The sequence below is a fragment of the Hydractinia symbiolongicarpus genome, chromosome 5, assembly GCF_029227915.1.
Source record: "Hydractinia symbiolongicarpus strain clone_291-10 chromosome 5, HSymV2.1, whole genome shotgun sequence".
Lineage (NCBI taxonomy): Eukaryota > Metazoa > Cnidaria > Hydrozoa > Anthoathecata > Hydractiniidae > Hydractinia > Hydractinia symbiolongicarpus.
Window position 1 is genome coordinate 17,047,165 of NC_079879.1, and position 14,003 is coordinate 17,061,167.

Consider the following 14,003-nt stretch of genomic DNA (forward strand, 5'->3'; position numbering starts at 1 on the left):
TTTAACTCTTTAAAAAGAAAAAAAAATCATCATTGTTTTTTGAGAATAGTAGCCATACTTAACAAGTTAGACTTATCCTTACATGAGAAATTCCCAATGATATATTCAATTTTTGTTAAAACTTTGTGTGACTTCAGATATTGCTTTTTAAATATTTATTTTTATTGCTGCCTTGACGGCTATTACCACCTTTGTTAAAATTTTCTAACTAGCTCCTTTTTTGGGGGGATGCGACTGTTACAGGGCGGCTCTAATTGTTACTGCAATTATTATAGCTAGAAGAGACACCTTCTTACCACAAAGCGAAACAAAAGTTTCTGTCCAAACCATTATTTTTTAAATAAAAACATTGTGATAATTCTGCATTATGTTCTCACAAAGGTAAGCAATCCAACGAAAAATTAAATACATGTGCATGATTTTTTTTTCAAAAGGTTTTATTTGGGAGGGCAAATTGTGAAATTTATTCATGGTTTAACATGCAGGACTGCACTACATATAATTGCTCAAATCAGTATAAAAAAAAAATCAATATCTTATTATAAGTTACCTAATGATAAATCCCGTCCCTTTACTATTCTGATCGAAATGGCCTAGAACTAAAGTTGCCCTAAAGTAAACTGCCATGTTGACTTATTACAGAGCACTACTTGCTAGCCAGTAAAAAAGTTCACAAAATATTTTCCAAAACCCACTTTGTTGTGTGTAGTGAAGTCTTGTGAGGGACATACCCGAGTGCATGTCTTGCTACTAATGCAAGGTGAACACAGGTGTACAAAATTATTCACAAGAACATTTGTCTAAAAAGCCGAATTTGGTTTCAGAACATCTAATTTATCCCATGTCCAGTTACATAGTTACACACTCTTTTTGCAACACTTTAAACCTTTTCGGTCCACAGGAGAGTTCCGCCTCTGCCCTCCCCCCCATAAGAATTTTAAAAAAACAGCATCTCTTTGGTGTACTGCATAGTTATCAGTCTTACTAATTATATATGTATCTACCTTACTGGCTATTACATGAATCTACACTTTAAAATCTCTAATAAAACCTTATAATCGGGAAAATATAGTACCTTGCATTATGATTTTCCTTAGTACTTGAGACTTACAACTTACAAATTCACGGTGTAAATTTTGGACATTGATTTATCCGATTTCCTCATTTTTTGTAAAGTTTACCCAACAATTATGAAGGATCGGATTTTGGGCAATTTTTGGTGTTTTTCATGCAAATTATGTAGGAACCAGAAAATAACTTATTTAACTATCAGAAACCTTAAACAAAATGTGAAAATTTGCTTTTGAAATAAAATTTTATACAGATGGTGGTATTTTTGACAAATTTCAAGTTTCCTATGACGTTAAGGAAAAAGTGCTGACATAAGCTAAAGTTTATAGCATACATTTTATTTCCTTTATCATAATGTGTCAAGTTTGATTCAATTTGGAGAAGCATTTCAAAATTAAGGAGGGGGTGGAAATCTGCCCCTCTTACCCCCTGTCATAAATTTGTTTAAGAAAACTCTAGACCGATTAAGGCAAGTAACAGTATCAAAACAACCACAGGCTTTTGAGGAATTTTTGCGGACAAACTGCAAAAGTTGACTCAACTTTTGCAGTTTGGCAACTTGTGTGTTTTAAAGAAATTTTTTGCGAAAAATGAGTTTAAATTACTACAGAATTTTTTTTTAATTTAAAGGGAACCCGAGGTATAAAATGATGTTGGACTTATAATATAGAGCTTAAAAAGTTGGTTAACAAGTCTTTAAATTTTTTAGAAACCTCTTTTCGTTCCCAAGATATTCGCATTTAAAGAATTTCAGATTTAATTATGCTGCATAAATTATGATGTCATATTTAAGTAATATCAAATTTGACATTTTCTGTCATCAGTAATTTTAGACCTTTTAAGGGATGTGCATTCAAACTTAATATAGATATTATAAAAGTTCATTGATTAACATAATTTTTTTTGTCAAAATGAAACTTTATAAAATTTATGTATAACTTCGGATCTGCATGTGTTTTTGGGAGTAAACATGTAGGTCCTATACAGGCTTACCTAGAAAATTTTATTGCAAACCATGTTGCAAATCTCAAGTTAATACTAGTGTTATATGTTGAATTATCTTTTTTTAATAATAATAATAAAATGTTTAAGCTCGAATAATGTTTTATGATTGCTCTTCTCCTCAGATAGCATAGGAACATTGTGCTTGCATGTATCGATGCAATTTAAAATATTAAAGTTATTAAATTTTAGGTAATAGGGTCACGTGCTATGAAAAAAACTTCTACCTTTTTCAACGAAAAAGGTAGAAGTGAAAAATATTTTAAAAGTGATATCTTCAGTCACAAAACTTTTAAAATGTGGATTTGTAACTGAAAATATCTCATGCAAATCTTTTAGGTAAGTGCCACTTGTAAAAGTACAAGATCCCTTTAATGGGGGAACTCTAGTGAAATCACTTTTTCTTTTTTTCTTTTTATACGTACTGAAAAAAGCATCAGGTATCAGAAACAACGCATTTTCATCTGGGACCTGATTGTAAACAATGATGTCCATCATGCAGAAAGTCTGAACTAGCACAGAGAACGTTTATGTTAAATCTTTAGTTTACATTTTTGTATGTACTTTACCTTTAAATCTGTAAAAAAATGGATAGTTGTTCTGCAATTTGAATGTGCCAATCGACCAGGGAAATAAAAAATTCAGTTTCCACAAATTTCCGTCTTTGAAAAAGAAAGAACTCGGACAAAAACGGTCAGCAAAATAGGATGTGCAGGGGATCTACCAAGCAATGAATGTTTTTATATTTGTTATCACACTTCACAGATCTTCACGTAATAAGTTCCATAAAATATTGCCACTTCATAAAAATGCCTTTTTAGCTAGTCAATACGGTCGAAGTTTCTCATTTCTTCTCATTTTCATTATTTGTACTTATATCCACACAACACAACCAATCTCCAATACAAACACCAATAAAAAAGTTAATGTATCTTTCTTAGCACTTGTCCGTTTCTATTCTTTGTTTTTTAAAAGAGAAGCTTTTTTGATGGAAGGACCTGCCAAATTTTTTCAGGGGAAAATGTGCCCATTCAGTCTTGAACTGATACCTTGGATCAAAACCATTATTAATCATTTATGATGATGCTGCGCTTTATGCAACAAAAATAGAAACGTTTTACATGAAAGTTGGGTTAGCATTCTTCATCATATCATGGCCTGACTGGAAGTAGTTTTTGCATTTTCACATGTAGAAAGTCACAATCGATTATTGATCCTTTCATGTCATGTCATTCTACATGCATTGCTGAAATCAGTCAAACATGTAATCATGTTGCCTCTGCTTTATATCGTATGAAAGTTTCTGTCAAAATTGGACTTACAAATAGAGTCTGTACAAGCACTGCTAACGAGTAGATTCAGCTCAGTGAATTCCATGAGTCGTGTGAGATCGCACACGCACGTGCTCACACACGCACATCAGCTATCAAGGCGTGCAATTCATTGCACATGCTGAATATGCTCTTTGCTCCTGAAAAAGCCATAAAAATAACAAAGAAATTATAAGAAGTTGATTTTCTAGAGCATGGTTAAGTTGCCGCTTACAGCAATGCATAAAGCATTTAACTATTAACTATATTTGAAAAATCAATCTTCTAAAATCGTGAGCTTCAACTATATCATAAGAAACAGTTTATAACCACTTGTGGTTAAATTAAATTATTTTAAAAATGTTAATTGTTTTTTCTTCCATGTTAAATAAATGTTTGTAAATTAAATGCTGTGTTTTTTCTGTGTGTGTTAAATTGTGTGTTGAACATTTTATTTTGAAATTCTAAACTGTATGAAAGAACATGCTCCTACTATACCATTGTTACTCGAATAAAAGATAACCTATACAGAGAAAATATAACCCTGGAGACAAGGTTGGGGGTAAATAGCACTACCAACAAAATGGCAAACCATAAGAGTAAGTACAACGTGGCATAAGCCAGCATCTCTTCGTTCACTGTTTAAATTTAATAATAATAATAATTATTATTATTATTATTATTACTATTACTATTAATTATATTTATTGCCTATTTTCATAATAATTCACTAAATTTTGTTAATTAATATTATTCGGTAACCTTACGGCGGCCGTTAATAATATTAATTGACTTGAAAAATAATAATTGACTGTACGTAATTCCTCAATTTAGCTTCGTGGCACTTAAAACTCAAGGTTTTCCGAGAAAAATGAATTTTATTTAACGTTTCACAAGAGATGATCATAAGTATTTTTCCTTTCCAGATTTTTCTAACCTAACCACAAACACCTAGTTTCAAGTTGTGTCTCAATTAAGCGCCACACTTCTTTAAAAATGCGTCACACTTCAATGTAAGATGGGGCGATAAGTCCAGTGCGGCGCTTATTTGAAAGTCACTTTAAAAATGTGGCGCTTAATCGATGACTACGCTGATTTAAAGGCGCCACTTAATAAAAGATTTACGGTATTTCCTGTTTGCAATGGATGCAGTAAATAGCAAATGCAATAAAATTTTATCGACTTTGTTGAGACGGGCACCTTTTTGTGGATTTTTTCACAGGATGGTACTAGTCTATTATAATTTTTAATGTCTATCTGCGACACGATAGTGTGTGTTTGTTCTATTTTGAAGCCGCAAAAAAATTGTATCTAAATTATTATTTTTTGACCTCTCGTCATGAAGTGAATGCATAGGACTGACCTCAATAAGTAAATAACATTACTGATGTCATTTAGCAACGCATTATATTTCTAGGTAATTATCGCTTGGAAAAGAGTGAAAATAACTAACGTCTCCTCTCGTCTGGGTGACTAGGGGTACCTGACACTAACACTGAGACAATTACCTAAAGATGGATTAATGCATCCGTTTCGGAACCAGCTGTGTCAAATATGCTCAAAGAAATTGAGCAAAGACCAGTATGCTCTTGATAATAATTCTAAAATAGTGAAGTCTTCTTTTACGTGGACATTATAAATCGGCCTGGATTTGGTCTGTTTCCTCTTTCTGTTTGCCTCTGGGGAAATTTTTGCATGCAGAAATTTCACAATTGAGGGCAATGGTGAATTTTTTTTTATTTAGTGCTGGTGTATTTTCGCGGATCAGCCTATTTTGGATTTTTCGTAGGATTTCATATCTTCCATTATTCGCCAGGATGTTTTTTGTGAGCTGTTCTAAAGGAATGAACACGTTATGTTGGATTAAAACATTTATTCAAACATTTATCCAACATTCGAAGTTGGATGCATTTGCCCCGGCTTTAATACGCAGAAATCGAAAAGAAATTAACGCTATTAACCTGGACTTATCTTCCTTGGTAAAGGTCAGGAATGGCATGATTCAATGACTGCATTTTACTAAAATATGTACAAAATGATATTTAAAAATGTTAGTTCGATTTTATATGCTTTTTTGTATTTGGAATACCTGATCAAATCACTGGTCCTGGATGGTCGCGTGCTGACAAAATACACACGCATAGTGGGTATTTATCACGTTTAACCATTGCTGTTTAATTGTTTAAGCACTATCAAAAAGTAAGGCCAGAACGAGGCAAATCTTCGAAAACAACATCATGGATTTCGCCGTGCTTTTATGATCGTGTGATTCGTGGAATGAATTGCAATGGTGGCTCCGTAAGCGCAGAGAAATTAGGATGAGTTTCCTATTTCCGTAAAACATTTGGACATGTTCTGACTTTTAGTTTTCAACAACTTTAACCCTATTCGGGCTGGAGCTTAGGGACTCTTGAAAGCCATGGGGGAGAGGGGTTAATAAATCCCTCTCCCCCTTTAAAATGACGAAGAAGTCATCAAATAGCCAGCAAAATTGGCACAAATGTTTGTTAGCAGATTGGAAGATGACGTTATCATAAATTTCCGAACCATAAGAGAGACTTGCACACGCCTTTGATGTGTATAATGACGTGATAAACGCATAAAAACTGAAATATTTCATGAGAACAGTTAATAATATATTTAAAGAAAAGAAATTTTGCCTGATTTTTCTTTTGACACCTGTTTAAAAAACCTCGTCCCCAGGGTCTTCTGGCCCCTGAACCGTTATTACGGACAACAAGGCAAAATGCCCTGGGAACAAGGTTGGTGTTAAACTGATGAGGCACCATGACAACAGACGTGATGTCATACCAGAAATAGTTCACTGTCCTGGAGACAACTGAAAGTGATGAAAAAAGTCACCAAATTTCAACACCAAAATCACCAAAAACAACAAAATGGTCACGTCGGCATCACGACTTTATTTGTTCAGGTGTTTCCACACGCTGGACATTTCACTGGTGGTTTGATACGTTTATTACTGTCAGCATTTGTAACTTAGAAGACTGCGGTATTTGTAGTATTATCTGGAAGACTATCGTTTTCTTTTGCAACAATATGCTTAATTATGTCTGCAACCGTGGCTTTAACGTTTATGTGGCTTAATTTGTCGTTGGCTACGTCACCCTTTATATATTGTAGAGTTTCAGATACATCCAAGTCTCTTCACCTGTCATTGATGTATTTTGCGCAATCTCATCGAGAATTTCTTAAATTTTTTTTTGTCATTTGACATGCCACCTTGTGCCATATCTCTAAATGTGACGGCATGTTCACTTGCTGCTTCGCTTTCTTTTCTCAGTAAAGCAGCAAATAAAAGTTGATTCCGGTTTTGCTTGAAAAAATTCATTCTCTCACTGAAAATAAATGTTAAAAACCATTCTAGTATTTTTATAGTACTAGTCTTTAACCGTGGAAAAATCCATGGGGCCACCGATCCTTTATATATCGCATTTCGTGTTTCCGTAACAGGACGCGCCTTTTGCGGACAGACAGACAAACGACGGCGATTATTACAGAGATAGTGGTTATCCCGTGGAAAAATCTAAGGGTTCCCCCGTCCTTTAAATTTATCCGTCACAACAAAGTGGATAAAAATATATCGCATTTAATATTTGTGCGCATTCTGAAAATTTCGGGCGCGTCTTTCGCCGACACAGACAAAAAGCAGCTATTATTAAAGAGATAAGTGGAAGCTTTTCAGACTATGTCCGTCTTCAGTGCAATAAATATACAAGTGAAAGCAAAAATACATACTTAGGTTTTTCTTCACTTTTTCTTTAAGAATTTATCCTAGTCAACATTTTTATGTGAGATTGTGACCATCTATAACTAGCTTGCTCTTACCTACCTCTGGCTAAAAAGTGAATGTAGCCAAATGCAGTTTAACTACAACAAAATTTCTAATCGAAAATTTTATGCTACTTGTAGTTAGGTAGCTAGCTATACCTTTATTACTTTCATGAAAACTTTTCCTGCAAAATAAAATTGCTGTGAGACTGTGTTAGCTGCACAGGTTAATAACGGGCTGTTTCGTCTGTTTTTATTTTCACAGAACTTGGATACAATTTTTTGGAGAAGGGTATTTGCTTCTTTTCGAATATGTACGGTATTCTAAATGCTCTGCCAAGAGCAACATTTATTTTGGAACTTTCACCGGGAGCATTTTATGAAAAATAAACAAGGTCGGCCGACTGCTTTTGCTATGACATGGTAACAACGGGTTGTAATAAAACACCACAAACACCATAGTGTTGTGTGCGCATCACTAAATTTAGGACATTCTGCATACCTGTACTAAAGCTCTCCACCTAAATGTGTGGTTCAATTTACAGTTCATATTATTCGCTCCACCGGGCATTCAACACCAGGCAACAGAGTTACTTGTGGCTTAATCAGATGTTTTGATGCTGGGTCCCCTGGCTAGTACAGTATAAATGACATACTTGTTAAAAATAACTAAATTTAAAATGCAATCTAGTGGCATAAGTAAGACCTTGGGAAGTTACCAGCATTAAGAAATTAACATAAGGGCAAAGTGAGAATACTGGTTGGTATACTTAACAAAGAGTGTTATTAGAGCATCCAAAGGACACAAAGTTTTCACAAAGATGAAAAAACATTGTTATTGGTCCTGGTTTACCTGCACTTAAATGCGGACAAACAATGAAAATAAATGCTTTTAATGCATTTATAGATACTTAGTTACAAGGTTATAACAATGTTGAAATTTAATTGTCCCTTGTATTTAGATAAAAGCACACCTTACATTGGTGCTAGTCCGGACAGAATAGTGAAATGTGATTGCTGTCGACCAGCATGCTTAGAAGTACAATGTCCTTTTTTAATTAATTTCACAACTCTGTTAGACCATAATGTGAAATTTTCTTACTTGACTCATCAGGAGGAAAAACAATTTTAAATCAGAGCGATAAATATTACGCACATGCAAGTGGGATTAACTGGTTTTCCTCTTTTTGTAGTTTAGACACCTCATGAGATGGTGCATGACCTTATCTTATTATCTGACCTTATTAAGCCTGAACGTTTTGCAGTAAGGAAATATTTGTAGAATATTACAAGACATTTTATTTAAAATGGTTATTTTCAGGATAGTTTATTTTATCATAACTAGGAAAAATATTTTTGTGTATGTTTGTGTTAGGCTTTTGTATGAAAGACTTATTTAGAAATTAAAGTTTGAACGGCATATTCTTTTCTTTGATTTAAACCTGTTGTTTGGTGGGAAAAGGGGCATGCGATTTTTCAAAAACTTACTGAATTGGTTCCACATACACACAGATATTCAATTCAAGGCTACAAAATAAAGAGAAAAAATAAATACACAAAAAAGCAAAACACAAATAAATTCAAATTAAGACAAATACTATTTTTAAAGTAACACAGATTATTGCCATGCTCAACTATCCAGGCCTTTTTCACTTGCTACTTGGAATAATAAAACGTACAATACTTCAATCAGTTTCTCTCTAGTCAGTCTCTCAACAGCAACTGATGACAGTAGTCGATTCTACTCTCATCAGCTGCATGTTACAGTGGAGCATAGCGCTAATTACCAGAGAACTATTTAACAAAATACAATGTAATAAAGACTTCTTCACGGAGTCTTCCTGTTGCAACACCTGTTTTACAGAAATTTTTAGTTTTTTTTTTTTTGTGTCGCTTCGCTTATACTAAAGTTGCTTAAAAAACTTTTAAATCCAGTTCAGTTGATTGTTTTGGGTGTACACTCAAAACAATCTTTTAAATGTTGCCTCAATAGCCTGTGTTTACCTGTTAATGTCTAAGTGTTTTATAATTCAAATATTTTCTTCAACGGTCTGATCCAAATATTCCCTTAACAGTTGGATACTTTTGGTTTACGTTATAAGTGCGTGGAGTACTCTCTGGAGTTGTATTCTTAATAGTCCTGAAAGTTTTAGCTCTATACTTATATACTTGTAAACTCAAGAAGTTAACTTTACTGACAAAAGATTTTATGCTTTCACTCTTATCATTGCATGATTCACGTAAAAGTAGTGAATAAATTGTGTACGATTGATCTGGTACTGTCAGTGAAGAAATCCTGATGCATTAAAAGTATTCTTCTAGGGCTTCAGCAATGGTTTGAACATCTTCTGAAACAACAGATGATGCAGTCTTTTTCAGAGAATGTGAAAATAGTTCTCTCCTGGGTTTTGTAAAAGCAGGACTGTCATACCCCAATTCTTAAGTTAAGCTTTTACCTGTTCGTTATTTCTTAAGACGCTTGGAAAACAAAAAATTAAACAGTCGTTGACATGAACATTCCTCCTGGTTTACTTTGTGAATTTCACATCGTTCTTTCTTTCATTTTCGTAGCCTTTTAGTGCTATTAAAACACCTAATAACTGCACAGTTTACACTGGGCATGATAATTAATTCTTGAAATTAAAATCATTGTGCAGGTAGATATATAGTGTTGTTTTTATATTACCGTCATTTACCAATCAATACCGTTATTATACTGGTAATTATTTTACTGGTAATTATTTGATTACTGTTTAATTCTAACGGTATAAGCAGTAGAACAGTTTTACAGGTACAACGGTATTACTGACAATATAGGTTGTTACCGTTTTTCCCAAAAATGTCACATTTTAACATGTATCTTTTTTCGTTTGTTATTAAATTTGCTGGTTGTGTCGGAGAGTACTGAAGAGTATTTTGCAATCAAGTCTTTCATAGCGATGTCAAAGAAATTTGTTAAATAACTTCTTTTAGCTGCACCTTGTCAATCGAGTTTACCAATCAATATCTAACTTTTATTGAGGGATACCTTTTCTGAGATTCAAAGTTGATAAGCAGTACCATGTGGATGGAATCTTGTCATGTTTTGACTAATTTGCAAGCTTCCTGAGACATTGCCAGTCTGTGCTGCAGTTGAGCGAGTCTTAGAGAAGCTAGTATGTTCTGCATATAGACTGTGTGCCTTCAGAAATGGTAACAAAAACAGTACAACTAACTGCAGGGTTCTTCTGCACTTGATTGCCCAAAAGAGCTTGTCTTTAGTGATCTACATACCTATGCAAAATGATTTGTTGCCTTACATGCCAAGCAATTCTGTCCATTTGTGGGACATTTTTTCCTTGTTGAAATTGCTCACTTTCACATTGTGATTTAAATACTTTTTGTTACACAAAGAATTGTGCCCATGGCTTTAATGTGTTTGTTCTGACTAAAATAAAATGTGTTATGATCACATCCAGCTCCGTATCATTTTATGCTTGTTTCATATTTCTAACTTACCCTCTCACTTTTAGGCTCGTGTATGATCGTGAAACAGGTAAACCGAAAGGTTATGGCTTTTGTGAATACAAGGATACTGAAACAGCCCAAAGTGCTATGCGAAACTTGAATGGTACAGAAATCCATGGTCGACAGTTACGAGTGGATAGTGCTGCAAGCCAAAAGGGTCCTGAAGATCCACGAGGTAATGTTTGTGACGTATATTTGAATAAAAAATGTTCTGACAGAATTGTAAATTTTACCTACAATAGAGAGCCTTTTATTGATATTAATAGTTATTCCTACCGAAAATGTTAGATTTTCATTGTTAGATTGTCTATCACATCTGCTTAAGGTAACCTAGAAATACTTTACGAAAACAAATTCATAACATTCATATGAACAAAAATAAAATTTAAGTAGATGGTAAAATTAATTGTCAACTTGCTGTGCTTTGCCTAAGTGTTTACAATAACATTAATAAATAACATATTAGTAGCACATGAAAAAAACTCCATTGTAATTGCCCTTCAGCATTCATCAAAGAAATCTCCCCCTATGGACAAGCAGTTAATCCAAATAAAGCTCCAGAGACAATAACAAATGCAGTTGCAAGTTTGCCACCTGAACAAATGTTTGAACTGATGAAACAAATGAAGGTTTGTCTTTTGAGTATTCTTGTGTTTAATATGGTGGTTTAATTTCAATATTGGCCCAAACACAAATATAAAAAACTAGCTTGGGGACCCGGAACTGCTTTAAGTTGAGCGCTTTGTAAAGCACTAATCAAGCCGTAAACTGTGCCATACATCTGGACTGAGCGCTTAGTAAAGGTAAACAATGTCGCACATCAATTTAGGTGTAATATCCTCTTCCAAAAAAAAAAATTGTCTCAACTTTGGGTAAGAGAAGCACAGGAAAAAGCCCCTCCTTAACACTGGCCTGAGGTCTAAATACAGATATACCATGTCTTACATCCGTATAAGTGTAATACCCTTTTTCAAAAAAACTATATCCTAACTTGCATTTACATGAAGACACTAGAAGCAGTTAGTTGTTACTCTGCTAAACCAATCACTCACCAAGTTCATTTTGTGAAAAAGTTTACAACCTGTTTTTACCCTGTCAAAGGAAATCAATCATACAACATTGTTTTTTTTGTTTTTTGTTTTCTTTTTGTGGGAAAGGTTTGTGTGAAAGTTCAAAAATTAATTGTGAAACTAGGCTGAGTGCTTAGTTCTGGTAAACCATGTTGCTCATTAGTTTAGGCGTAATAACTTGTCCAGAAAATCTTTATCACAACATTGGTTTAAATTAAACACCGAGCTGAGTGCTTAGTACATGTGAATTGTGTTGAACGTAGTAATACCCTTTTGAAAAAAAACTTATCTCAATTTCGGTTGCAGCCCATCATTACAGCCCGTCGTTACACCACCTAAAACAATCCCTCAGCAATAAGTTTGCAAAATTCATTGTCATTTTAAATATAAACGTTATATTACTGTAAAAGGTGTAACTAGCTACCTAACACTGCATTTAGCATAAGGATTATTGAAAGATTATTGAAAATTCTACATGTGAGTAGAAATTAGATTGGCGAGAATAAGAGTAAATAATGTTGGCTAGGATAAGAAGCTCTTATATAAAACTAAGGAAAAACCTTTAGGTAATTGCAATAAATAAGGCTAGTTAGCTAGCTGTCTTAGGAGACCTACCTCAAATCTTCGTTCGTAGCCAAAATTTTAAAATTGTATTGTTTAAATTTATATATGGCTAGAACACATGACAATATGTTTAACTTAACATGTGAACCGTATACAGAAAACAAAAATAAAAGCTTTTAAGAAAGAGGTTAAACAGAGACCTACAAACCTAAAACTGACCACGACCATGACTTAGTTGCTTTCATCTTCTTAGACCGTTTTTTTTTTTTTTTTTGCCAAAGCGTAAAAAAACGTGGAAGTGCCGATGTAACGAACAAAAATAATTTACCAATAGAAAAATGTGGAGAACGTAATGGTGAGGCTTCCTGATTGGTTGATGTATTGATAAATTCGCAGCTGCCTAAATGCGCCGAAAGCAGAAAATTAAAATGAAAATACGGACTATATATATGCCGTACGAAACGGCATATATATAGTCCGTATTTTCGTGTTTCCGCAACACAGCTTTTTTTCACACACAGACAGAATACGGCTATTATTATAGAGATAAAAATGGAAATTAATATGGAAAACTCACGCATATGTACGGGACGTTTGTGTGCATGCGCTGAATCACGCTCGTGAAAACTAAAAATTTTAAAAATGGTAACCATAGCTACGCCGAACAAGGGAAAGACAATAGATTGCAAAGCTTCGTTGATTTTAAGTTTTTAAATAGTTTATAGTACGCGCAGTTTTCTACATTGAGAATTTTTCTAAAGAGGAAGGAGCGATGTAGCCGGAGGAAAAAGTAAGTTATAAAAAAGTTTTAAAAAAGTTTATTGTTTTCTCCAGTATTTGACGTGGGACTTCGTCCCCTTCCAAAACATTAAAATTGGTAGTGGGCGTAGTAAAATTGTAATATCTTTTTAACTAAAGTTTTCTGTGGGAAAGACTCTTAGATTTAGCTAATCAACACCATCCTGATGGTAAGTTTAGTAAATTAAAAACCATTTCACTTTTTTGTTTTGTGTTCTTATTATCACAAAGTCGAATGAAAAAGGCACCTTTCACACCACGGAGTCAGTCTAGCTATTCAATGAACATCCAATAAAAATATTTACATTATACATAATATACACTATGCTCTACATAAACATCGGCTGGAGCTAGCTAGTAGAGAGTTTTCTCTTTTATTTCAGGAACCATCCCTTGTCCTACGGGGTTACGCCGCTAGTAATGCTCCTTTGTCATTAAAAGTAGACGATTTGTGTCCGGTTTTACTGCATGATATAGCCGTGCAATGCCATTAAATTCAGCATAAATGCTTTCTGCACTTGTTCTCCATAGAACCCTAAACCTGTACCCCAAGCAGAAACAAAGTTTACGGCATGACCCTCAAGTAGATGTAACTTTGGAGTGATCGATTAAAGGGGAAATATATCTCGAAGAAACGCCATCAGTTCTTTTACATGTAGTTCTAAAACAAATGTTTACATGTTATGGCTTTATATATGTGTGTAATTTGTGCAAAAATGTGACCAACTATTAGTGATTATATAAAATACCTACCAATGTTTTCAATTTTGTCTTGGTTCATAACTTCACGTGCATTTAATATTTTGTGACATTTCGAGTAATGTAAAAACACCTGTTTAAAGTTTTCAGCATGTAAAATAGCATCTGCATGTGTGTCTTAACCATTGTATCC

The 14,003-nt window shown here is 33.9% G+C and overlaps 1 protein-coding gene and 1 long non-coding RNA gene across 3 annotated transcripts in view; both read left to right on the top strand.

The window, feature by feature from the left end:
* LOC130645016 (uncharacterized) lies at positions 1-10,159 on the top strand. The gene is made up of 2 exons (XR_008982670.1): positions 1-4,964; positions 5,128-10,159. It is a non-coding gene; the product is annotated as an uncharacterized LOC130645016 (long non-coding RNA).
* LOC130645014 (cleavage stimulation factor subunit 2-like) overlaps positions 1-14,003 on the top strand; it is a 37,943-nt gene that overhangs the window by 15,803 nt on the left and 8,137 nt on the right. For both annotated transcript variants that reach the window (XM_057450854.1, XM_057450855.1), the window contains exons 3-4: positions 10,685-10,854; positions 11,184-11,308. In XM_057450854.1, coding sequence (XP_057306837.1) covers positions 10,685-10,854; positions 11,184-11,308 — 295 coding nt within the window. The remainder of the gene's footprint in view (positions 1-10,684; positions 10,855-11,183; positions 11,309-14,003) is intronic.